Source organism: Bipolaris maydis, assembly GCF_028858645.1.
Source record: "Bipolaris maydis strain C4 unplaced genomic scaffold PSV08scaffold_11, whole genome shotgun sequence".
Classification (NCBI taxonomy): domain Eukaryota; kingdom Fungi; phylum Ascomycota; class Dothideomycetes; order Pleosporales; family Pleosporaceae; genus Bipolaris; species Bipolaris maydis.
In genome coordinates, this window is record NW_027093867.1 from 177915 (window position 1) to 203376 (window position 25462).

Consider the following 25462-nt stretch of genomic DNA (forward strand, 5'->3'; position numbering starts at 1 on the left):
ATGTGCCATTTCCACCGCAATTGCAACTGAGTCGCTACTTAACAGTAAGTGGTGGCTGGGTAAGCGACGGAACGGAACGGCGCCGTTGACGGTCCGTTACATACTAGCTGCATGACGCATAGACAGCCGCGTGATGCACGATTTGCTTCCCGTGCAGCACTTGAGCTTCCTTTTTCGAAGAAGCCCGGGAACTAAATAGTGCTCAAATGAAGGGCTTGGCTCAGGATCTGCTCACCCGGTGCTAGGCATATACGGAGCACATGTTAAAGTGGGCAATATTGCTCCAAACTCCTCGAAGGGAAGCCTGATGTTCGATGCGAATGTATAGAAACAAAGATTGATTGGAGACTAGTCTTGGTTACTCTTGTGCTGCAGCTTTTCTACCCTTCTCCAGAATGTCTGCCAGCCAGTCGTGGAGCGTCAATGAACTTTCCTGAACAATTATCATCATGTTGTACCACAGCGACCGCATTCCAGATTTTTTTAGTTTGGTCTTTCGTCTTCTTAAATCCTTCTTCATAGTTATCCATAGCAACCTTGTACCCAATATATGTAATCTACTGCTGTCTCTGTACTGATGATTCCGTTTCCAACATCCATACCTCCCGCCCTGTAGTCTATTGTTTCATCTCCCACGTCAGCGAGATATTTGTTCATTGCCATTGTCGTAGTTTAGGTTTGTCTCAAATTGGGAGCGCGTAAAGGTCAGATCTCTGGCAAGATGTTCCATGATGGTTTGTTGCTTCCGCACAACCTCAAGAAGCTCCTCAATAATCTTCCGGTGGTTATACCTGGAGTGGTTGGGCAGGGCCATGCCACTAGATTGATTTTTGGAATCGTTGGCACTCATGTCTGCTGTTCGGGTTGATGCATTCTAAGTATGTATGACTCGTAATTTGAATATTTGCGCGGGGACTTACTATGTTGCCAGAGGGAATTGTGTAATTCGAGTAATGTGAGACACGATTGTCAGCAACCCCACTGCTACTGACAACATAAGTAGGAGCATGTGGATCCTGCTGTGCCACAAGTACGCCACATCAGCAATAGCATACTATAGCTCAATACATCATCACATTATCAAGACAACATGACAAATCCATATACCGAATCTCATATCTGACATCTCAGAACTCTCGAAAAACTACTTCGGAGTGTCAGAACAATATCAAGTGCTTCAAGAAATGTTTTAAAGTCAAACATTTACCCTACAGTCCGAAAATGCGGAGACAGGCCAAAGTTCCTTTTGGAGATGTGATGAAGTCTTAGATGCGAAAAGCCACGGTAAATGGCACAATTGAATGTATGCCCACCATTATAACAAGTAAGTCATGAGTGGACATTGACGTCTTCGTTGAAAAGAAATTCCGAGAAAACATAGTAAAGCAATAACGTATCATATCGAAGCGAGAGAGAAAACAGCAACATCGAAGATTGAAGATCAAAGCATGTTCGTGAAGTAAATCTAGGAGTTCATTCTTTGCCTTTGATAATCTTCTCCAGCACGTAAGTAAGATCTGACCATCCCACACGGACTTGTCTTGCGCATTAATAGCAAGACTGCCTTATGTCCAGCATCAACAAATCACGTTCCAGAAAAAGCCCGTGCATGACCGCCAAAAACAACATCACCACTCAACAACAAAAAAGCTCAAAATAAAGACACATATACACAGAAAGAGAGAGTGTAAGATAAGGATACTTTTGATTCTTAATACATCGCAACAATTACAGCAACGGGCGCTCATGCGTAGATCGTGGTATTTACAGAACAAGAAAACAAGGAGAACGACCAAAAAAACATATTCCATGCCCACTATTTAGTTGCAAGTACCAGACGACTTGTCGCAGCCGGCACCACAGTGGTCCTGCGAGCTACCACACCATCCAAACTGGGAGCAGCAGTTACCAAAAGTCGAGCCTTGGCAAGTAGCGCCGGAAGCCTTTGCTCCACACTGGCCGTCGGTAGAGATGGGCTTGGAGGGCGAGGTGCTGCCGCCAGTGCAAGTGCCAAAGGCAGAGTTGCAGCCAGCCTTGCAGTGGCCGTCGGTGCTACCGCACCATCCGAAGGAAGAGCAGCAGTTGCCAAAGGGAGAGCCGGCACAGGTTCCCTTGCCAGAGCCGCATTGGCCGTCGGTGGAGACGGGGGTGCCGCTGTTGCCGCCGCCGTTGGAAGGGGGGTTTACGACCTCGCCGGTCTTGCGGTACCAGTTTGCTTCGGGCTCGCCCATGCACTCGCCCATGGTGACGCCGCGGTAGCCCTTGGACTTGAGGTACTCGAGCATGTAGCCAGTGAGGTTAAGAGCGGTCTGCTCGTGGATATCGTGGGCAATGGCCAGACGGTCACCAGTGGCTGGGCCGCCGGGAGTGGCGTCGAGGATGCGCTTGAAGTTATCCTTGGCGACTTGGATGTTCGTGAGTTGGTTGTAGTCGTCCTTCGAGATGTGTTAGCATGTGAAATTCATACAGGGGAAAAGATAAAAAAGGCTTCACGTACGGTATCCAAGTCAAAGTAGCTGACGACATATCCGAGCTTCTTCATCACAGCCTGGCATGCGGCATTGCAGGATGAGTAAGGGGGGCGCATGTACGTCGGGTACTTTCCGATGATGTTCCTGATGGCCATTTCGTTCTTGACCATCTGATCATAGCGCTGCTCCTCAGTGATGACGCTGAGATCTTGGTGCGACCAAGTGTGAGATGCGACTTGGTGGCCCTCAGCAACCATGCGCTTGATGGCATTGGCCCACTGAGCGGTAGTGTCAATAGCTCCTTTTCCGATGTTAATACCGGTAATGAAGAAGGTGGCCTTGAAACCGTATGTGGCAAATTGGTCTAGAACACGGTCCGTGTAAATGTAAGGACTAAACGGGTCAGTTTGCTGACATGAATGCTTGGAGTTTTCTAGGATAGAAACTTACCCATCGTCATAAGTAATGGCGACAGTTCCTGGCTTCTGGCAAACATAGATGCCCTCGCCACCGTAAGGGACATTGCCCTTCTGAGGACGAGCATCGTTGCGGGTGGAGGTACCGCTAGGAGTCTTGTTGGCATCGCAAGCCGGGCCGAAATCGATCAAACAATCAGGTGCTGAGCAATGGTCCTTGCTGGTTCCGCAATATCCCTTGAAATTGTCAGTATGATCGCTCCTTGGCGTGATTTCCTTGTCGACGACGTACAGCACCAGAGCAGCAGTAGCCGGTAGCACACTTTGCGTTTCCGAAGCTGGGTCCACAACGACCGTTCTGGCCGCCTTGACGGGTCTCCAAAAGCCCATGTCGGGGCTCAGAAGAGTGTCGAAGAGTGCGAGCAGCAACAGGGGCCTTGAAATCGTCCTGGAGGTGGCGAGGAAGACCAAAAAGCTTGGGGGCACCTGGGATTCCTCCATGAGCGGCAACAAGAGGAGCCACCAAGGCGGCGGTAGCAACGTCGGAGAAGCGCATGATGCTAAGAGGTATTATAGTACTAAGTAGATTAAGCGATAGAGGTGATTAGGAAAAGCGAATGGACAGTCTGCCAAGACGAAGAATGGCAAACCAGGTGACGAGCAGCGAAAGCGTGTGGGAAAATCAAAGGCGCCGACGGCAGCAAATACTTATAATAACATGGGGGCATCAACAGTCCTGCTGTGGGACGGGGAGGCATGACGATTTAGGAAGCTAACGAGCGCGAGCTAGGTCGGAGATCCGCCATGCATGTATTGAGCCAAGAACATCGCGAAGGAACGAATACGATACGGCGCCCCCAGCGAAGACATGCGGGAGATTCAAAAAGCCGCCGGGCCATTTGCTCTCCACTTGATAGTAGGATTCGTTAGTCGAGTTTCCAATCACAGGGGCGGAAATTCTCCAGCCATGTACCGTCGTGCCATGTTCCGCCCCAAGCCGGCGTCTTGCTTCTTGTACTCTTGACCCAACAGCGTGCACGCCCCGTCAACAAAGGCGCGCACACGTTGGAACCAAAAAAAAGCCGCCCATGCCGCTGTCAACCGTGCCGTTGATTGTCAGCTCATGTAATAATAAGGGGAAAACGGGTGCGCTGTGACGCCAAGTAAATCGGAGGGCTTGCCAAGCAGCCTTGGGGGACTGGGCCAGCCTACAAATAGATACACCCGACTCGTGACGTGCCTGGCAGGCTGGCCTCGGTTGTGCGGCTCCACATGCGCCTAGGATACTTACCTATAGGGCGGTGCCGACTATACCGAAGGGGTGTTGTGTGTGACATGTGGAGAACGGTGGGAGGCTCTCTCGTCTCAAAGCCGTCCGGATTGGAATCGATAAGTTTCTTTTTGTCTCTAGTATCATAATAGCATCATAATAGTCTCCCTCACCATGGTGCGCTATTGGTCAGTAGCAAATACATCGCCCAGCTCGCCTGGTGCTGTCGAGTGTGCAAATGCATTTCGGAAATCCATCTGGTACGATATTTACTTGGCTTTCCCCGTTTTGCCTCTGCCTCTGCCTCTCCCCCTTCCCGCTGCCCGCCCTCTCGTCGACTTCTTCTTTGGCGATGTTCGATCCGTCATGTCTGTCCAATCTGTCTCGCCTTCGCTTGCCTCTGCAAAAAAGTGGCTCCTGACATGTGCATGGCTTTTCCTGGCGGCTTTGCGCCTTGGCGCTGACCGCCTAGAGGGTGGAGGTGATGGTGGATTTGAGGCTGCATCGGAAAGTGCTCCATTGGACAATTCATCACCCGTTGAATTGGGTTTACGAGTTAAGCGAGCCGGGGCCTTGGTGCCACGTCCTCTAGGACGACCACGACCACCTGATGTGGCAGCCCTAGACTTTTGATGATCCCATTCAAGTTTTGAATGCCCGTATTCTTCATCCTCGTCATTCCGCTTGCCTTCGTCTTCGTCTCCTGTGTCTTGGTCAATAGTCATTGCTTCGTTGTGATCCTGGTTTTCGCTTGGCTCGCTCGAGGGTCGTTGTAACGCTTGAGTAAGTGAGATGGGCGTGCGATATGCAGCCTCCACGACAGGCGCCCGCAAGTCTTTCTTTTCGCCGTCATCTATTGTCAGCTCTAAATCCTCTTCCTGGCTCGCGGGCAGAAAACCGCCTGCCATGTCCAGGCCACGCTCGGCTGTCTGATGTGCCTTGTCTGGCATAAAACCGCCACCACCAGACAGTTCCACATCTTCTCGCACAAAGCCCCCCTCAAAGTCAGTCTGGGCCTCAAACACTTCCCACTGTGACTTCCTGGTCTTGGGGTTTTCCTCTTCATCCTTCGGTGGTAACACCTGTTCTTTGACCGGTAATTCTACATCCTCACCATACTCCTCCCTCATTCTGTCTACAATCCTCAGTCCAGACGCAAATCTCCTCCAAAGCCCTAGCACAAATTTCTCCCTTTTCTCCCTTTCTTTTCTTTGCTTCTCCGCCTCTTCAGCTTCCCAAGCATCTATAAGCATGTCTTCGTGCTCTGCTGCAACCACCACGCCTGTGATCACCGGTACAGCGCGCTGTTTACCAAACTCAAATCCTGTACATGCTTCTGCGTAGTCGATGTTGAGCTTGCGGCATATTCGCGCGGTACCCTTTAGAGGCACGTGAACAGCCCCTTTGGGAATCATTGTTGGAACGTATACATCGATGTTCCCAAATGCGTTACGTGGAATCTTGCCATCGACAATGGGATCAGGAATAATCCAATCGGTCTGTTCCTTGGAGTACAGACCCTGTTTTACCTTACCACCTTCTATGCGTTCACGCTCCTCAATCTCACGCTTTCGAGTAACGGTGACGGCACGCATAGGCACGAGCTTAAGCGGTTGCTGACCTTCCAGCACTTCTCGCCCCTCTTTGTGCCACGATTCTTGTGTCTTGCACAATACAACGTCTTTGCGGCGATAGACCGGTTCCGACTTTTCATTGTCTCCCTTGCCCGTGACAAAGAACCTGACAATCTTCGCACCGCGTCTGAGAGCTTCCTCCCGTCGTAGATGACGTTCCAGTACATATTCGGCGGAGTTCTTGTACCCCTGTAGCGTCTCCTTTCCGCCTTCTTCGTCCATGCCTTTCTTTCTTTCTGCTTGTGCAGGTACGAGGTCACCCTCGTCTTCCACTTCATCCAAAGGTTGGCGTTTATCGTGAGGTCGTGCGTAAGGTCGCATCAACGATTTACACCAATCCCACTCTTCCCATCGCTTGACTTTCCCATGTTTGTTGTGAATCGGTACCTTCTCCACAGGCATGCGGAAACCTTTCGTTCTACCAGGCCATTGATGCTTGGGCAGGTAGCGTGTAGTGACATCCTTTGCACTGCCGTCAGAAGAGAAAGCGATCAAATAGGCCAAGACTTGTTTCGCTTTGTCAGCTGCTCCGCCACGAGCGTAGAAATCCACAAGCTTATCTGGAGAAGCAGTACTTGCAATGATTGTACGAGGAAGCGGAGATACTGATATAGGCGTGTGGGTCAAATGTGAAATGGCCTCTGTCCAATAGGTAGGATATGGCAACTCTTCACCGTAGTTGCGTGCTTTCGGTAATTTTCTTGATGGTCTGTTGTCCTCGGAGTCTGAAGAGATAGATATGACACTACTCAAATCGCTACTGTCATCCATCCTGACATCGATTGATCCATCCGTCTTCTTTGCAGTACCGGGTTTCTTAGTCTTGTTGCTGGTTGGGATTTCTTTTTCCGTACTTTGATTATTGGCGGACTTCGAGTTGTTCAGCTTCTCGAGGTTCTTTGGTTTACCTTCTTCACTCTGACTCCACCCAAACCCAACAGGCTGCAAGCTGACCACCATTCGGGCCTCGATACCTAATCCTCGGATTAGGGCGGTGAAGAGCTGTTCTCCAATATCTCTACTGCCTTGGCACTTTTTTGCGCATTCCCGGAAAGCAGCAATGTCTTCCACGCGTTCGCCAAAAGTATCAGGGTGATTAGGATCGTCTTTCCAAGCTTTGATCTCGGCCTCCAAAACTGACGGCGATAGGTACCCACGCTTTCGCAAGCTTGGGGCAGTGATTTGGAACTTGGACTTCCAGTAAGCTGAGAGATATTTGAGAAGTCTAACCAAAGGGTCACCAGCGGACAGGTTTGGAGAGTTAGGCTCGAGCGGTTCGGCTGCTGCGCCCCAGTCGCGGGTCCTCTTGTCACGTCCAGAAGGTTTCTCTCCCTTGCCCTTGGCTTTATTGCGAAAATCCATTCGCTTTTGCGGGCTTTCGTACACCTTGACACCCGCCTTGCCACTCTCTTTCCATTTTCCTTTGGGAGCTTCCGACTCTTCCTTTTTTGGACTGGGTGGTTTCTGTACCACTACCCTGCTGGATCCATCTCGAATCCCTGCATCATTCCAATACTTCTCTAGTTCACGCCAACACCCAGGGGACATGGCTTCAACCAGAGTCTTTTGAACCACCTTGTCTTGGATCCATGCGTTTCTTATCAGATTATGGAACATCAAAAATTGTACATGAATACAATGAGTGACGGTCCGTATCTGTCTCTGGACCTTTGAGGGGCCCTTTTTCCCATCTGTCTTGGTTTCGAATGCGGTTTTGGGCGCTGCGGACAGCGTCAACGCAATGTCTCCAGTGATGACGGGCGCAGGGCCATGATCTGGCTTTGTGTAATGATGCGTACCAAGCGCATCTTCCCAGTCACCATCTTCGCTTTCGTCGCTGTCTTGATCTGGCTGTGCCTTAGCCTTCCCTTTGTCCTTGGTTGCCCCATTCAACGGTACATCTTCAAATTCATCTTCGGTGCTCTCTAGCTCCGATGATTCACTGTCGCCGTCTTCTTCTTGTTCTTCCAATAGAGCCTTTGTTTGCGAAAGTGTGCGCTTGGTCGTTGGTGGCGTATCCAAAGTCTGGAAGATGGATACTTTGCCTGTGCGAGCGGGCGCTGGAGGTTTGCGGGTAGTACGTGCACGTTTTGGTGGCGATTCTGGGACGGGCGAGGTAGATTGCAAGCGCTTTTGCGCAAGTGTGGGCGGCATGCCTATCCGCGCAGATATCAAACTATCGGGAAATGAGGATTAAAGTGTTGTGTTGTTTATTTGCAGAAGTGAAAGTGCCGTAGCAGGAATGATGACGCAAGGCCCCTGTAGATTTCCGATCGCACGGAACGATCGAGCACAGGGATCCGCCCGTCGCGTACCGCCCTGTCGCGTAGTCACGAGCGTTACGTCGGCATGTATCCGAGAAGATCGGCCTTACGCCTTTTTCTAGAAAATAAAGAATAAGGTTTAGGAGAAAGGCTGGACCTATTGCGCCATGACTTCATGATATGCAACACACCCGACGGGTTACGCATGACCCACCTTATTGTTGTTGTAGAACTCGACAATCCTCCTTGCTGCTTCTTCTATGGTATCTTTATCCACTGAAAATAGGAATCTAAAGTGGCCTGGCATTTCCCCGTGATATCCGCGCGCAGCTGCCATTTCCACACCAAAGTTGTAGAGCCTTTCCTTGAGGTCGTCTTCAGCCTCCCATGTTGGGCTGTGTAAGCATGCCGACAGGTCGATCCAAAGGAAGAACCCAGCGTTTCTATCCAAGGCGTCAGCTCTAGACAAGGAAATGCCTTAAAATGCCCAACACTTACGCTTTCCTCTGGTATGGAATGCCAGCACTATCAAGTGCTTCTGCAACAATCTTTCGGTGTTCTTGCAGAATATGTGCACTCTTGTTGAAGAATTGCAGATGCCACTCCTCATCCTCGAGTATGCATGTCGCGATTGCGTCGGCCATTGGTGACGCACCGTGAAATCGCCTTCGAATGGTTAGTCGTCCCTCACCGGAAATGATAGTAACATACGATAGAGACTGTACAGCCTGTCCTAGCTCTGTGTTCCTGGTGATCAAGCATCCCAACCTCAGGCCGGCAGCAGCAAAGTCCTGTGAATGGTTTGTCAGTGACCAGTGGTGCAAAGCGGCGTGTCGAAAAACTACCTTTGCCATTCCATACATCACGTGAACGAGGTCATTATCGATAATACCGGTTGTATCTAGCGAGAGTATAGATGTAAAGCCCGGGGTTGAGGCACCTGTGTGATATACAGAGTAGGCGTAGATCTCATCACTGATAAGGTGTATCTTGTGCTTGTTACAGAAGCCCAAGATTGCCTTTAACGCATCTGGGGAATAGCATTGCCCTGCACCGTTAGCTTCTCATGCTTCAAAACCAAACGACTGTACACACACCAAGAGGATTGTGAGGGTTGGCCAAAACAAGCGCTCGCACTCTGATACCACTCTGCTCAGCTTGTAGTAGAGTACGCTCATAACACTTGACTGAATTGATACTGAACTGATCGACATCTCCAAACGAGGCATAAACCAGCTTGCAACTGCGAGCGATATTAGTCGTGGCGTCCCAAGTCTTATTCCAAGAGGAACCTAACGCACCTCGACATGCTCTGCAGATCTGGAACAAAGGATCCGTAAATCGGCATGCCTAGAAGCAAAGCATCATTTTCCCCATCGGTCATGCACAATGACAGTATGTCATTCAATGCCGTCACGCCACTGACAAATGAAACATGCTCAACGGCTACGGTTGAGGCCGGTGAAAAGCGTTTGTTGACAAAGGAAGCCATTGCGGCCCTCAGACGCTTAGAACCAAATGGGCCATCATGATAGGTCAGAGACTCTGGCTCGAGAGATGGTATGCACTAAAGTATTATTTAGGCATCATTCAACATTGTGTCTGTGAAGGCTGACCTTTGTCTTGATATAGGCAAGCGCTTCATCATGCATAAGAAACTGCTGCATGCATCAGCACTCTGTTTCTCTCTCTCGACGTGGTAGTATTCGATATGGCGCTCACTGACATTTTCAGCGTTTTTAAAAGAGACTAAGCCATCTGGGTGCGTGTCTTTGTTGTACAAAGGGCTACGAACTTTGGTATAGCCAGCCGCCAAATCCAAGGCTGCATACTGACGCCCCCGGGCTGATAACATGGCTTCTACGGGGCGTTGTTAGTGGTTTGCTTGCTGATTGCTAAGGCTGTACGTAGTTTGGTCAAGGACTTTAGGCTACGTACGCAAGTCAATGCGGGGCAGACTCCGTACACAACCAGATTTCCGACACACGACGTGATCCTTGTCATATTAACCTAGTACACTGAAGTTCTTAGCTCTAGTACCTATCGGAATGAAGTGCTGGCAAGTCTGAGTGGGCAGAACGTGGCGCAAGGCGGAGCTTGGCTGGCTGGTACCCTTGTTGGTGGATGCCTAGGAGGCCGCTCGCAATGTAAATCCTGATGCGTCCTGACGAGCCAGTGCCCCGGAATTGTGAGTCAAACCTGAAAGGCTCGCTATCGAAGCCAAAAAAACAACAAGCGTGAGGCTTGCCTCATAAAGCATCGACCTGAATGGTACGGCTGAAGCGGTTGCCTCAATGTCAGGATGACTCGTGACGCTGGTGTGCCATAGGCGGCCTGTAGAGAAGTTGCAATATATATCCAGCACAAACACCCAGCCTGCACATGAAGCAAGTGGAATGCTTTGTATCCATAGCAGTTGTCAATACATATACGAGACTATTTGTCTAGACTGCGTGCTTTTGCACCAGAAGCCTCCTCTGCATATCAACAAAACTCAGTGCAGCGTCATCGACAAACGAACTCGAGAGAATTAGACACGCAATCGCGATGACGAAGCCTGCTTTATATCGCAAAAGCGTGGGTGCTCACAATGAAATGATAACAAGGGTGGAGTGAAAGTTTCCGGACGCGCTGGCACGTGAGAAGAGATGGCAACACCATTTCTTCGCCAGTTACCAAGCAGCTATTTCTTGAGGGCATCTAGACTACGCAACACTGAACAAGACACATAGTAGGAAAGGAGACCAAAAAGATGCCTAGACAATGGCGATGTAGGTAAGTCACGTGTCCAGTTGAGCCGCATAACCCCTCTCCAGATCTCGAAGTGGCATGGTGTCAAGACAGTGGAGGGTTGCGCATCCCTGACCGCTGCGCGGTGCCGCCGCAGTTTCCTTCGACACGCAACCACCACAATCACACACTTTATTGCATCAAAGTTGCACTTTCATCAATACTAACATGTCCAACTGACAAAACCACAGCTGCAGAGCTCCCAAGGTCGCTAAAATGGTCGGCACCTACATCATCAACATAGCCACAGCTCCCCGTGACCTGTGGCTCCTCAGGCAGCCGGCCTCCCCCAGTCCTCTGCCACTGGCATGCACCCGCGATCCCAGATCTCACGCCCTTTTTTGTCTGGCCAGTCCTTCCTTTCCTCCTTCACTTTGCTCTCCATTGTTGGTATTCTCTGACCATACAGTCTTGCAACCCTTACTGTCCTCTTCACTGCCTCTGCCATCCTCGTACACTCCACCATAACCAGGTCGCTTCCTTAGGCATCCACATCCACACCAGAGCATGTACACATTGCTGCTGTTCACAGTGCTGCTCACTGTTCTACTCCCGCCAGCGGCAGCTTCCGGCCCAATCATGGATCTAACTCCGCCTATCAGTCCATTGGACTTGACATACCCAGTAGAGGAGCTTTTCGTATGCCACTTTTGCGCCGGCATGCAGTTCGAGTTTTGCCAGTGCATTCTGGCCCTGGTAAGACTTTCACCCGTCTGTGTCCAACTCCCTCCTAACAACACCAGCCGCAGATGCCGTACAATTACGTAGCAGCGCCCCAACACCACGCTCCCATGAACATGCCGCCGCCGCCGGCGGGTACACACCAGACGGAAGTGAACTTGGCACCAGTTTGGGACTACGTCACTGGCGACCGTAGGCCAGTTCTGAACGAGTACATCCAGCGCATTGATGCGAACGAGACAACTGTGCAGCCCATTACTGTGCAGGCGTACATTCACGATATATACACTCCCGGCGACCGCTCGTCGTCGTCGCGCCAGACTAAGTCTGCGAAGCGCTCAAGCAGGCGGCAACCTCCTCGTGAAGGTGGTTTTGTCTGCAACGAGTCGGGATGCACTGAAGTATTCAATCGTCAGTGCGACCTCAAGTGAGTCTAGTCTCGAGAGGATGCAAGTCAGCGTAACTGACCGCCGGTAGCCGTCACCAGAAGACATCCCATCGCAATGAGCGGCCTCACGTGTGCCCGACTTGCGGCAAGGGATTTATGTACCCGAAGGACCTTCGTAGACACAAAACTCAACACAGAGACCCTTTGTCCGCCATGGACACCTTTCGCTGCGAACATCCCGACTGTACCAACCTCGATGGCTTCTCGCGCAAGGACAACCTCCAGAGACACAAGCGAAGGCAGCACCAGCAGCAATAGCTGCTGCGTGACGCACAGTTGACATTTCTTTCCTAGTCATCGGTTCCTCTTGCTTTGTTACCCATATCCTATCTCCTATCTCCTATGCCCTGTCATCGTGGCGATTAATACTGCTTCTCTTTCTTTTTTACGGTAACGTCTAACTGTTTCGTTGATGTTGATCTTTGACGGCATTGCTATTGAAGGCGCTGCGTAATGTTTGTGTTATTTGGATAATACCCTTCACTGACGGTTGTAGCAAGTGCTGCTTATGACTTGGATGGCCTGGCGCCATGTTGTTTCATTTTGTCATGTCAAAAGAATCTCTTTTCTTTTTTGCCTCATGTCCTGGCGTAACGTGTAGGCAAAAAAAGGACTATGCGATTGTGTTTCGTCACGTAACTTGTTGGAAAAAAATGTGGTCCGCTACAGCAGCGAGCCAGAAAGAAACCATGCTCAGCTTGGTAATCAAAAATTTAGTTGTCGTTCACTGTGTTTGTTATTCGTATTGCCAATGAATTTGTGTCTAGTGATTTCTCGATGCTCAGATGACGTCAGTAATCCTCGATGCTCGAGAATAATTTTGGAACAACACATTGTTTCAATTGCACCTTTAACAGCCATTGACATTTTCACATCATGGGTGGGGGGGGGTTTCGCTCTAAAAAGCTAGGTATAGATATGACTGCTCAAAAGTTCGTCCCATATCATTAATTCGTTTGCCTCGCAAAGTCCAAATCGAGCATTGACTTTGGTATCACATTCGCCCATCATTCTTCACGAGAACTTGTCGGTGAAAAAAGACTTGAGGCGATCCCAAACAGGCAAATCCTGGCTCTTTGGTCCATTCAACTTGTGGTAACCCGGCTGCAACGTCTGGAAAACGCCCTCGGGGTCATACTTGTGCGCAATGTCCTTGAGCTTCTTCGCGCTTTCACCGTAACTCGCGATCACGTCCTGGAACTGGCTCGCGTAGTTCATGTACAGGTAGTCATGATCCACGCCCAAGTCCTTGCTCACCTTTTTGATCTGTGCAACCATGTCCGCGGCAGTCTTGAGCACGAGCTCGTCGTCCTCGGCGTTGAGCCACGCAAACGACTGCAGGAGCACGAGAAAAGGGGCGTCAGAGACGGAGAGACCAAGGGCATTGCCGCCGTTTTTCTCCATGTTCTTGAGCTGTGGCTTGGTGACGACTTGGAGGGTGTGTGCGGGCAAGATACCCGGGACGTGTGCGAGCTTGTCGCCAACGTCAAAGGTGATGTCGGCGAGGCGGTCGACGATCTCACGGTCTTTGAGTTTCACAGACGCGGTCCAGTAGGATTGTCGCATACCCCTTGGACTGGATCCTGCCAGGGCCCAGGTCAAGTTAACCAGGCTGTTGATTTTGGTGTTGTCGACCATCGCAGGGACTTTGTTCCAAGTGTCAAAGACGGGTGCGTCTGTCTTTGCGTCTGTGTATTCGAGTTCGGCAACTGCAAGTCGCACGTTGTTCCTTGTATCGAGGACAAAGGACAGAAACTGTATAGCCTTGGGGTCGGCCTCGGCATTCTTGGCTAGGTCGACAAAGGCATCGATGGCGGCTGAGAAACTATCGTTGGTGAATATTCGGTCTCCACCATACATGAGGGGGCTGTGAGCAAAAGTCTCGAGATTGAATTGGGTCACGATGCCAACGTTGTTGCCACCACCGCGTAGTGCCCAGAAGAGATCGGAGTACTCGGAATCAGGCGTGGCAGTCACAATGCGTCCGTCTGCCAGGACGACTTGATACGACACAACGTTGTCGCATGCCCAGCCGCGCTGATTGGAAAAATAGGAAATGCCACCGCCTGTGACAAGGCCTCCAATACCAACGTCAGCGACACGACCACCCACGACTGCGAGGTTATGTTCAGCCAGGTTGCCGTAAATGTCGCTCCAGAGGGCTCCGGGTCCAATTGACACAATGTTTTTATCTTCAGACAGCGTAATGCCTGCCATGCGTTCAAAAAGCACAGTTATGCCTCCATCTGCGCTGGATGCACCTGCAAATTGGGCATGGCCTCCACTCCGAAATGCAAACCGGCACTTGTTCGCCTGCGACACACGCACCACATTTGCAACTTCTTGCGCCGTCTCTGGCCGGAATATGCAGCGTGGTACGGGCTCTCGCTGCTGCTGGGACCAGAAACCGTCAATCGCGGCTTTGTAGTCCGGGTCTTTGCTGCCCGCGACTTTGGCAGCGCCGAATTCTCCCAGGAGCGAAGCGCACTGGAAATTGGAGGAGAAGAATTAGTAACATGAACAAGTCACATGGTCATACTCAATATCCGGAAAAGATTTTAGGGTACATGAAAGAACAGCTTACTGCTACTTCGCAAGCGTCGGTGGAATTTGCTTGAATAGACTGCAACAACTTTGCTGCACCATCTCCTTCTACACCATCGGGAACTATGGCTTGGGAAATGTTTGAATTGGAAGGGTCAGGCTTGGTTTCTGCGAGCGTTGTGAGCGCAATGGCTGCAAAGACCGAGACGCTGGGAAGCCGCATGGTGGGTGCTTGTCTGCGTTGACGAGTAAGTACTACTACCGCAAACATGCTCGAGCAAAGGGTCAAGCCTACCTTGAACACGCGTATGTCCAATTGGATTTGAAACTGTGCGACGATGACTGCTACCAGTTACGTGGCCGGCACATGAATCTACAATTGCTGCGGGTACAATGGACGCTTTATACTTTCGCACCGGTGTTACCTGGTCTTAGAAGCATGCGGCTAGGCGCCGAGTGCATAACCCCAACTTCTTTAGGCCCTACATAGCCTGGCTTTGCAGAGGCCGGGTCTGAAGGCCCCGAGAGTCTGCTTGGGTTAATCCCTGGGGAAGATCCGTCAGCAGCTTTGTCTCGAAAGACGCCATGCAGCCGGGCGCGAGATATAGGCCCCCCAGCTTCGACTGGACCAGGTAGCCTAGTTTTGTAGAAGCCACGCATATGTCCCGAAAATCTATTTGGGCTGGTCTTCGAGGAAGTTCGGTCAACGGTTTATGCATAAAGAAGCGATGGACTCGCCTCCAATGAGTAACAATGGTCAAGATGTCTAAATGCACGCTTGTCCGCCGAGCTAGATTGCGTTATCGATATGACCATGCTGACAGGACCTTCGATGCAAGAAAACCCTGAGCCCTTGCGGTGCCTGCATTGACACGTGCCTATCAAAGTACACGTCACGTTTGATTGTTCGGTACTATAAGCGGTGAGGTGGACTGTGGGCCTTAGGTGATAGTCGGTGGATGCAGTTGGTAGAATGCGTCCGGAACAAGAGGGGAAGGTAAGGGGTGGGTGGTACTACCCCGCGTCACCCTTCACGTATCAGGGTCTAACTACGTGTCAGAGCTCTGTCTAGGCCGTTCCTATCCCATCTAAGGGCCTACAAGCGTGGTCCATTCAAGCCGGCGCTAGGATAAAGAGTAACGTAGTAGTTAAGTGATAAGGACGAGGCACCGGCCATGTAAGCGGTGTCGCAACACCCACACTCCCGCCGTAGAGGCAACGTAGTACATTACTATCCAGCGACATCCAAGCACAAGGGCACAAACATTCAAACCTTTTTGCCGAGAAAAACAACAACAATAACAGCAACGACGACAACGACAACGACGCACAGGCTAAAATACACACTATACAAAGGCAAAGACAACATGGTATACACTGATCATAACATTCGCAGGGTAGTCTAAGTGAACGCGGCAGGTGAAGGGGGTATCAAGAGCAAGGCCAAACAATAAAAGCAGACGGGGCGCCATACGAAACAGTACAAAATCATAAAGCAACACTAAAATACAACAAACGGGTAACGAAAATCAATGCTTCCGCCTCGAATCACTTCGGCTCAGCCCCGTGCGTGAAGCAAATCGAGGGGGATAGTCCTCCATGCCATCGTCATCGTCGTCGAATGCACTGACGTAGTCGGATGCACGTCGGACAGGACGGGTAGGGCCATGGATGATTGGATCACCACGCGGCTGCATACCGTGATGCTGGCGGCTGTCCGAAGAGCGAGCAGATGGAAGTGCGGGCTCCATGTTGCGCAGGTCCCATGGATCAGCTGCTGGCGAGTTTACAGAGCCAGGCGAAAAAGGGTTGTCTGGCGTGAGGGAGGGACGGCGAGCTGATGGTGGGCGACCGTAGTCTTGGTTGAAGGTCTTTGGAAAGGAGAGTGGGGGTGGCGCATGTGCTCTCGAGTTTGAGGGTCGAGTCGAGAAGTCCGTAGGCGGTTGAGCGCTGACGGTGGGCGGGTTGGGTTGCGAGATGCTCGGGCGGCGCTTGCTAGACGTCCTAGTAAGCCCGGAAGGACGCATTGCAGAGGCAACGCTATCACGACGCGGCTTGCTAGGGGCGTTGGCGTTTGACAGGGACCGGTCACCGGCCCGAGGGTCATAGTATGTTGATGAGTCTTGTTGCTGTCGAGCAGCTGCCCTTCTTTCTTCACGCTCGCGAGCTTCGGCCGCCTGTTTCTCAGTCTGCATGATGAGACTATCAGCTTCAACAAGGCGCTTCTGCTCAGCTTGCTCTTGGGGAGTCATCAACGAAGACATCCTTCGCGTGTTGGTCGGCCGTGTGGGATAATCGGTTGTCGGGGGCTTTGACCTTTCCTTCTTGCGTTCCTTTGCTCTCTTATCTTCAAGCTCCTTCTTTTCTTGTTCCAGACGCTCGAGCTTCTTGCGCTTGCGTTCTTCTTCTTTGAGGGCGGCGCGCTCCCTCTCCTTCTCGGCCTGGGCTCTTGCGGCGCGCTCCCTTTCGCGAGCCTCTTCTCTGAGTGCGGCGCGCTCCCTCTCCTTCTCAGCCTGTGCTCTCTCAGCTCGTTCTCGTTCGCGAGCCTCTTCTCTGAGTGCGGCGCGCTCCTTCTCCTTCTCAGCCTGTGCTCTCTCAGCCCTCTCCTTTTCACGAGCTTCGTAACGGCCAAGCTCGAAACGAACGTGCTTGTCGTTCTCCAAGTCTTCCTTCTTCTTCTGGTCAACGTCTTCCTGATAGCGAAGGTCCTCACTTGCTTTCTTTCGTCGTTGGCCACTGTTCTTGGTAGGCCGCGTGGTTTCAGCTATGCCGGAACTGGCACGAGAAGAGCCGGAATAATCGGCATACTGGTCGTAATCAAGCGGGTTGATGCTGGTGGATGTTTGAGCGACCTGGAGAGGATCCCTTGGTGCAATGCTCTTGGTCTTGTAGGGCCCGGAAGAGAAGCCATGCTGTGGCCGAGTAGGAGATGCAGGGGTGGGAGATGAGTTGTGGATGACAGTGGCAGACGGGCGAGTGTTTCGCCGACCGGTGGACCGATCAAAGTCTGGCTCGGACAGCACAGTCAGCGATGGTGTCTGGCTGGAAGAAGCAGAAGGCGTCTGTCGGTGGTAATATCCATGAGATGCAAGGGGCGTGGGAAGGAAGGTGTTGGGTTGGTCAAAGGCAGCCGGAGGGGGTAAAGGGGCATCTGGAAAGCCAGTCCGCACAGCATAGGAAGCCTCCGACTCTCCTGAGTCGATGGCAGCGTCATTGGATCCGGTGGAGCCGAAGGATTGTCGCTTGTGGCCTTTTGTTGAAATGGAGACTGACGGATACTTGCTTCCCTTTCCTTTCTTGGAGCCGATTTCGATGATGATCTCAGGGTTGAGGCGCTGCCCATCGCGAGTGGAAGGACGGCTGCCGCTGTTGGATGGGCGGCGACGCTGAGTGAAATAGGTACCAGAGCTTGTGGGTGTTGGTGGGTTTACCGGAGAAGGGGTGTCATCGCGTGAGGCGGAGCCTTTCTGGTGAGTGTAGACAACAGGAACTCTTCGTAGGTCGCGGCAGGTTCTCCCACTGCGCGCTTGGTCGCACAAGTAGGTGCAGTCACCTTCAATCCGACACATGGTGGCGACGGGAAGGGTAATACTACCAGGATAGGAGGGGGTGGCAAGTCCGGTTGGTGAGTGCGCGTCAAGTGTTGGATTGTGTTGCCAGGCCAAGGGACACTCTAGTTAACGACTAGAGGGAGTGCTTGACCAGGACAGACGCAGTTGGCACCTAGGCCAGAGGGCGGACTGGCGCAGGTACAATAAGGAGGACAGCTATGAGTCAAACAAGTAGGTTGGTCTTGGTATTTGGATGGTGGTGGGCGGCGAGTGTATTTAAAGGGCGCAGATGATGGCCGGGCTGAGACAAGCGCCGGACAGGATGAGTGCAGGCAGGCAGTCCAAGGAGGCGTAGGCCCGAAAGCGCAGGAGTCAGAGAAGCAGATGGGTAATAATAAATGCGAGAAAATCAGTGCAGATGAGACGAGTGGGTACCATGCAGCAGCTTGAGAGGAATTAAAGTGCCGGCCTGGTTGGCTTTAAGTGGAAGTGGTATTAGGCGGCTTTGATTGTAGCCTGAACAAGGGCAGTGTGAGTGGATGTGACATGGGATGAGCCTCAGCGACAAGTACCAGAGCCAGGCTGCAGCGACGGGCAGAATGGACGATTGCATGAACATGATCCGGGCGCCCTGGGGCCATTTTTTTTCTCGTCGCTGGTGCTGCGCAGCGGCGAGTTGCACAGCCTGCGAGCAGTCCTAGACTCGGCCCCCCATAGGTGTAGACCCTGGGCGCGACCGGTGTCGAGTGGTGTGCCGCGCGGTGTCGCGTGCCTGAGGGAGGCCGGCGAGAGTAGGAAGGAAAAAAAGTGGTGAAGACGGTCGAGCGCGCGAACCGGAGAGAGAGGGTGTGGCCGGGATGGCGGAGTTTGTTGCGGACTGGATGGGCATCAATGGCAAGCAGCAGCAGCAGCAGCAGCCTCTACCCCGGACGGGCGTACCGCTTTGGGCTCTACTTGATTGGATTCACCCTGGGGCAGAATTGCACTCGGAAGGTCGAGTGTCCATGGCAACATGCGGATGGCGCGCCGTCAGCTGCAAAATTGGCGGATGCAGGTGGAGGCTATGCAGTCATTCCCGTATCGCCGGCCAGGATGGGCACGACGCCAGGCACCAGAAGGCTGCCATTTGCTGCCGGTGGGCAATTTGCACTGGCCCAGTGGTGTTGATGACGCAGCTCGACGATTGCAGCACCCTCTTTGTCACGCCGCGCAGGCGAGTGGATGGTGATGGACGGCCATGGATGATGATGATGATGATGATGATGGCGGCAATGGTGTTGACGAGCGGTGGGCGTGTCAGTCAATGCTGGAGAGGCAAGTTGGCTGGCCATGTGAGAGGGAGTGACAAACAGGACGCGCTTTGGTCAGCCCGTCGTCGCGCTCGCCCTCGCGCTCGTGCTTGCGCGCACTGTGTGTTAGCAACATTGCAGCCATCCACACCCTTGGACACCCGACTTGCCTGCATCAGCATCACCACCCTGGCCGCGAGACCCTCCCGCTTCACCCTCTCTGATACGGCCGTCTCTCTAGCGCGCGAACCAAACCTGCTTGCAATCTACTGCGACACCGCTACTCCCGCTCCCACACACCAAATTTCCCATGGGCGGGCTTCCAATTTCAGTGCGCACCGCCACAGGGCTAAGCAGCCACAGCGGTAAGCAGCACCAGCCATCTGTCTGCACACCCACACCCTGACAAGATGCACGTATGCGCTCCAATCGATAATGCCAGATGACGACGGCACTGGCGATTGTCATTATGGCAATGCTCGACGCCGCGCTTGGACGGCTCGTCAGCATGTGGTGATGGAGACATGGTTTGCGCTTGTTTTTTTTTTGCCATGTGTGTGTGTGCCCCCCCTCCTGCATTCGGGACGCACCTCCCGCAGCCGGGGACGCACCTCCCCAAATGCGCACTTGCGCACTACCCCACATGACCACAACACCACAAAAAAATACTGGACATGCAAACACACTAACCCGCCGTCTTCTCCACCATGCTATCATCACATCCATCCCTCATCTCCGTCGTCCTCACCAGCCTCTCTCCAATTTTGCACACAACTCAGCCACAGCCTCTCTCCACAAACCAACCTGTAGCGCGTCTCAGGCGTGCCGTGCCGTGCCACTCGTCTTCCCGCATCTGCTGTACCCGTCACATTTGCTCCGCCCCGCGGCTGGCTGCCTAGATCAGAGTTCGCATCAAAGACGGACGCTCGTTTTTTCGTCCAAAAACCATGTAGTAGACAGCGGTGCCAAGGCCGCTCGCCTACAATACCCATACGGTTGGGCATCACCAACCCTCGTCGACGTCAAGGAAAACGGGCCATTTTGGCTGATGAACCAGTACTACCGCTGCAAGGTGCTAGTTTCAGCCTTTTGACACAATGCAACAAACGCACCTGCATCACTAACCTTGCACTCCCTCCCTGGCCTTCGGGAATGGTGTTCGCAGCGCTGCAGACGGTAAATGCGCCCCATTCAGCATCTCAACCCGCATCCGCACGGCAACGACTAGGAAATAGTCGCTCGAGGTGTGCTCAGTCGCCCAGATACCACAATGCGCACATGTCGCTACCCAACCAGTGCTTGGGCGCACGCCCTAGTCAAGCCCATTCTGCCGCCAGATGGCAGTCTACCCAGCATTCCCGTTCTCTTCCGTCCTCGTCTCGCCTCTTCCAACTTGTAAGCAAAGTCAGCTTCCCGACCAGATATGGGCCCAGCCACCAGTGACATTGACCCACGACCTGAGGCAGGAGCAACAAGCTTTGCAACAGGGGCACCATTGTAGCTGAAATGTTTTACTTGATCGAGGGATTGGTCCTTGTTTGCCCAAAGTCGGCGTCGCAACCTGTATTTCCACACTCGGTGTGCGTACTAATCGGTACGACTAGCATGCTTCCCAAACAGCCACCTTCACAGTCGTCCGAGACATGTGCATGGTTGCCTCGCGGAGCTTCCTCGGCCCAACAAGCCGCGTCTATAAAATGTCACTTGGTGTGGTAGATTTACCCCACAAGCGCTTCATGATTGGTCTCTTAGTATACGAACCTACCCTACCACCAGTTCACCTGTCTCTTGAACCAGCGACCGCCATAATACTGCCTCAGGTCAAGGCAAGCACACTTGTAGCCTTGTCACTACTGCTCACCATTCTCCACTGCAAGTGTCATTGCTCTTGGCCCCCCCCATCGGCCTCCGACCGTGGGCTGCATCCTTGCATCACGTTCTTGTTCAAAATGCCTTCAAACCAATAATGATGCCTAGCAAATGTCTTAGATTGTAGGCAACACACTGCATGCAAACACTACTCATGGCATGCATGGTTTGATTCTCCCAGTCGTGGTTGGTGGCTTGATTTTGATCTGACTGGTTGCATGCGGGTTGTAAAGGTCATGTGTTGGTCTTCTCAAGACACCCGGCAGGAAATATTGGCCATGGTTCACGTGCCACCCCAGACTATGCATGAGAAAGTGTGTGTGTGTGTGTATTCCCACTTGCTAGTAGATGCCGACATCAAAAAAAAATTCCAGGGAGCGGGGAACGAAAAGAATGGGGACAATGCACAGCCAGGCATGTACGAATTCCGGGCCGACAAGCGTTGGATGATAATGATAGCAAGAATGAAAGGAAAAAAGAAGAGATAAAGTCATGTCATGAATACAAGATAATGTTACAGGTGATGAGTCTTCAGCAAACCCCCCCAAAAAGAAGAGAGACTACAATTCACATGTATGCCCAAAAAGGGTGTCTTTTTTTTTCTAGTCGCTCCTCAGCGCATCTGCCACGCCCGGAAACCCCGGCGGGGGACTCGCCTTGCCCTGTGGTGTCATGCTCTCGAGAAACTGACTGAACCTTTGCGCCTCGCCACTCTGCTCATCCAGCTCTTTAATGCCGCTCTTGCCCATGCCTGCTCCCAGGCTCCGCAGCGGATCCTCGTCAACGTGGTCGCGCACCGGGGGGCGATCGTCGAGCTCGCCCCTCGCGACGGCAACCTCGGGCCCTATGGACCGCTTGAGCTTGATGTGAATTCGGCCGTCGTTGGTGACGCTGCCAAAGAGGGGTTGCACGGGAATTTTACGGCCACCAGGCGTGTCAATGTCGATTGTTTCGACGTCCTTTGCGCCCATGATGTTGGCGCGCGACGCCGACATGGTCTCTGCGCTCTTGAACTGGTCGTTTGCTACGAAGCCGCCGACGCCCAGGCGCGCATACGCTTCATTCTTGGTTCCTGTGCGCCGCGCCTGCACGACGCGCGCAGGCACCGGTGCGTGGCTGGCTTGCGGGCCGAGGATTGGGTGGTTGGCCATGTAGGATTTTGTGCGCAGGTAGCCGAGACCGGCACTGGGATGCGTCGAGAGCGGTGCCGTCTCTTGATCAAACGAGTATTGGTCAATATCGCGGCTCGATGCGTCCGACGCCCATGCCTTGGGCTTGAACTTGATGGCCGGCAGCCTCAGGAAGGGGAGGATGAGTTTGCTGACCAGCTTGCTTCCCAACGGATTGTTGGCCGTTTCTTTGCGGAGAGCCTTGATGCCAGTGTCAATGTCGTTGCGTGTAATATGACGCCAGGCCTTTTCTTGTCGCTCTTGCCATTCTTCGGCTTCCTTGATATCCATTGGTGGCTGTTCTTTCGACTTTGTAGCCGCCAGACGGCGCGACGTGTAGATTTCGTTCTTCACAAATTCAACCAGATAACCGTTGAATTCTTTCTTGCGAGAAGTGATTTCTTTCCTGAGATAGGCGACAAAGTCGTCGGCTCCCATACCTGGTAACCAAGGACCGTCATGCTTCCACCGCTTGGTGTTGTGTACGATGGGGTCTATAGGAGGTGGAGTAAAGGGAGTAAAGGGCGTGGATCCAGATTTTTCCGATCCCGCCAATTTTTGTCGAAGCGACGTTTTTGCCTTCTGCTGCTCTTGTTCAAATTCGGTGAATTCATCCAGCCAGGGCATAGAAGCCGGGGCTTTGGCAGCAACGAGAGAGGCCTTCTTCTGTTCCCATTTCTGCCGGAATTCGGCTTTAGCTGCACGAGTCTCCTCGGCCAGAGCCTTGGTTTCAGCTGCTCGCTCGGAGTCGGTGAGGCCGCGCGATTGCCACTCTGCCTCCTTTGCTGCTAACTTGGCACTCAGAGGCCCACGGAAGGCCTTGAGTTCTGCTTCGAATGCCTGTTTCAGTGAGGTTCGAGCCTGATTCCTTGCCTTTTTCGCTTCTTGCTGGAAAGCCTCAAAGCCGGTAAGTTCAGTGGCCCAGCCATGAGCCTTCCAGCGTGCCTGCTGCAGTCCCCACTTTTCTTCCCAGGTAGCATTGAAAGCTTCCCATTCAGCCTTTGCTCTCTCTGCGGGCATGCTCTTCTTGAGCGCCTTCAAATATAGACCAGCCTCATCCAATCCCATGTCAGTGTCGTAATTGGTAGTGTCATCGCGGACCTCAAAAGCTCCTGCAGGTGGTGCTACGCTTAAGTCGTGGTCACGCATCTGCGTCATGCCCTTCATCATAGGAATTCCCATCTCTTCCCACTTCTGCCTTGTCCGCACATGGTCGGCCGCCGAGTCAAAGTCGGTGACATGCTCAATGGTATCCAGCTGCGTCACTCTCAGGACCGGGTCACTGACTTGAACAAGGTGACTCCGTGAGGGAATTGCTCGCTTCAGACCCCAATCACCGCGTGCAAGGGAGGCTTTTGTGGTAGCAATGGCCTGGTGCGTCGGGTATGGTAGGGTTGCCGTATCCGAGGCCTTTGTGATGCCCGCGCCAAAGGACTCGCTAACAGGCGGGCGTGGGAGAGGGTTGGGCAGAGAGAAGAGTCGGGAATTGCGCAGCAGATGTGAAGTTGGCGAGAGGGACTGGCGACTTAGAGCCATATTGGCGATGCGACAGCCGCGGGTTGGCGTTCAATGGCGGCTGAAGTGGTGTCATTGGTGGTTGCGAGCAAATGTTGAGTTGGATTTGCGGCGATGCGGTCCGTGCGCACCTCCGCGGCTTCTGCTGGGTTTGTGTGCATTGTCGAATCAACAAGGGCTTCGCATTCACTGCTCGCACACATGAGTGCTATATGACGTGCTGTTTCTAACTATTGCTATTTGGCGATCTCCAGATGAAAACAATCTATCATGCTACTTGAATTCCTCCTCGATGAAGCCTTGTGCGACTTGTACTGCTAGCGTGGTCATGTTATGATTTTATCCAAGTGACAAGTCTGCCGTCACTACGCATCCTCTGAGATGTGGTGTGCTTCTGAGCAACATGCAGATTCACAATATCTACCGTTATGGGCAGTGATGGAACATAGGTCTGTGGTATGCTGTCTTGTGGGTCAATGGCTACAGGCAAAGATCAAGCACGCGGCTGTGGCACTGGCATTGAAGCCTAGTGCTAGTTTGTTTATGGCTGGGGGCGAGAAAAAAACACCAGGCGATTAGGTCGTTTAATCATCCTGGTAGGTGCTTTTCCCAGTCCTGTGGGTCATCTTCATCATCATCATCTTTATCCTTTCGGTTGATGCGCGGAACGTGGCCTTCAATGGCCATGGTGTGGTCAGATGTCTGCGTGGGAAGCGAGGGCGGTTGCGGGGGCGCATTGTTCAGAGGACGCTCGAGGATCTGGTCTTGGACGAGGTCGCTGTTCGCCTTGGTAGCCTGGCCTGGCTTTTCTCCTCGCTCGAGAGCCAGGTCAGCCATGGCATCTTCACGGGCGGCCCAGGCTGCATCCACATCTTCTTCTTCATCCTGGTCCTTGGTGGAGGTGACTGGCTGCTTCGGTCGCAGGGGCAGGGTAACACGATGCTCCTCTTCGTTTTCCACCATGAGTTCAATCTTGTCGCCGTACCCACCGTGCCGCAGCCAGGCGGGTTCCTCGCTCAGCTGGACTTTGACATAGAGGGCCCGGCGCGCGCAGTCGTCGGAGCACCACACCTCGAGCACCTTGCGGTCGACAATCTGCACGCCGTCCTCTGTGTCGACAAACTGCTTTTTGGCGGTTGAGCGGGCCTTGCTCTTGGGGCGGGGGCACAGGGCATAGCCGCACTTGTCGGCAATGTTGCGCTCCTCGATCAGGGCGTCGTAGTCGGCGGGCTGGAAGGGAATGATTGCCGTCTGGAAGAAGCGGGCGTCGGCGGGCGTGGGCCGCTTTGCATCGGCGTCTGGCGACGAGGGGAAATCCATCAGCGTCATGACGGCCTGCAGGACCTCTGCCTCGACGCGCTTGCGGTCCTCGAGCACGGAGGCATGGTGGCGGGCGACTGCGAGATGGCGCGGGTTGACTGCTTTGGCGGCGGGGCTGGTTGTGCGAGGGGCATTGGCAGCCACGGCCGGCGTCTTCTTGAGGATGGACTTGGGGGGCATGGCCAGTCCAGTCCAGTCGACTCGGTGGTGATGGCAAAAGGAGAGGAACAG

General features: G+C 52.8%; 8 protein-coding genes across 8 annotated transcripts; 2 read left to right on the top strand and 6 right to left on the bottom strand.

The window, feature by feature from the left end:
• Positions 1-1687: 1687 nt before the first annotated feature.
• Positions 1688-3443, bottom strand: PSV08DRAFT_411216 (carbohydrate esterase; the record flags this gene model as incomplete). Its single annotated transcript, XM_014218596.2, has 4 exons — positions 1688-2435; positions 2498-2864; positions 2922-3124; positions 3180-3443. 4 exons carry the CDS (start codon positions 3441-3443, stop codon positions 1821-1823), a joined length of 1449 nt encoding a protein of 482 aa, XP_014074071.1. The 3' UTR covers positions 1688-1820.
• Positions 3444-4426: 983 nt separating this feature from the next.
• PSV08DRAFT_227444 (uncharacterized protein) lies at positions 4427-9937 on the bottom strand (the record flags this gene model as incomplete). Its single annotated transcript, XM_066092210.1, has 9 exons — positions 9782-9937; positions 9672-9713; positions 9357-9622; positions 9153-9298; positions 8901-9103; positions 8767-8846; positions 8554-8721; positions 8259-8450; positions 4427-7967 (listed from the first exon to the last, which is right to left on the bottom strand). Exons 1-9 carry the CDS (start codon positions 9908-9910, stop codon positions 4427-4429), a joined length of 4767 nt encoding a protein of 1588 aa, XP_065948648.1. The 5' UTR covers positions 9911-9937.
• Positions 9938-11241: 1304 nt separating this feature from the next.
• Positions 11242-12699, top strand: PSV08DRAFT_364149 (uncharacterized protein). Its single transcript, XM_014218592.2, has 3 exons — positions 11242-11541; positions 11589-11953; positions 12004-12699. The coding sequence occupies exons 1-3, from the start codon at positions 11353-11355 to the stop codon at positions 12230-12232; spliced, it is 783 nt and encodes a 260-aa protein (XP_014074067.2). The 5' UTR covers positions 11242-11352; the 3' UTR covers positions 12233-12699.
• A 94-nt stretch (positions 12700-12793) lies between these two features.
• On the bottom strand, positions 12794-14883 carry PSV08DRAFT_227446 (uncharacterized protein). The gene is made up of 3 exons (XM_014218591.2): positions 14814-14883; positions 14559-14754; positions 12794-14461 (listed from the first exon to the last, which is right to left on the bottom strand). Exons 2-3 carry the CDS (start codon positions 14739-14741, stop codon positions 12989-12991), a joined length of 1656 nt encoding a protein of 551 aa, XP_014074066.1. The 5' UTR covers positions 14742-14754; positions 14814-14883; the 3' UTR covers positions 12794-12988.
• Positions 14884-15728: 845 nt separating this feature from the next.
• On the bottom strand, positions 15729-18087 carry PSV08DRAFT_206721 (uncharacterized protein; the record flags this gene model as incomplete). The annotated part of the gene is made up of 1 exon (XM_014218590.2): positions 15729-18087. The coding sequence occupies one exon, from the start codon at positions 18085-18087 to the stop codon at positions 16048-16050; it is 2040 nt and encodes a 679-aa protein (XP_014074065.1). The 3' UTR covers positions 15729-16047.
• An 839-nt stretch (positions 18088-18926) lies between these two features.
• On the top strand, positions 18927-19727 carry PSV08DRAFT_184842 (uncharacterized protein; the record flags this gene model as incomplete). The annotated part of the gene is made up of 1 exon (XM_014218589.1): positions 18927-19727. The coding sequence occupies one exon, from the start codon at positions 18927-18929 to the stop codon at positions 19725-19727; it is 801 nt and encodes a 266-aa protein (XP_014074064.1).
• Positions 19728-21416: 1689 nt separating this feature from the next.
• Positions 21417-23979, bottom strand: PSV08DRAFT_227452 (mitochondrial 37S ribosomal protein bS1m). Its single transcript, XM_014218588.1, has 2 exons — positions 23446-23979; positions 21417-22890 (listed from the first exon to the last, which is right to left on the bottom strand). The coding sequence occupies exons 1-2, from the start codon at positions 23930-23932 to the stop codon at positions 21830-21832; spliced, it is 1548 nt and encodes a 515-aa protein (XP_014074063.1). The 5' UTR covers positions 23933-23979; the 3' UTR covers positions 21417-21829.
• Positions 23980-24499: 520 nt separating this feature from the next.
• Positions 24500-25411, bottom strand: PSV08DRAFT_364153 (Rtr1/RPAP2 family-domain-containing protein; the record flags this gene model as incomplete). The annotated part of the gene is made up of 1 exon (XM_014218587.1): positions 24500-25411. One exon carries the CDS (start codon positions 25409-25411, stop codon positions 24500-24502), a length of 912 nt encoding a protein of 303 aa, XP_014074062.1.
• Between the last annotated feature and the right edge of the window lie 51 nt (positions 25412-25462).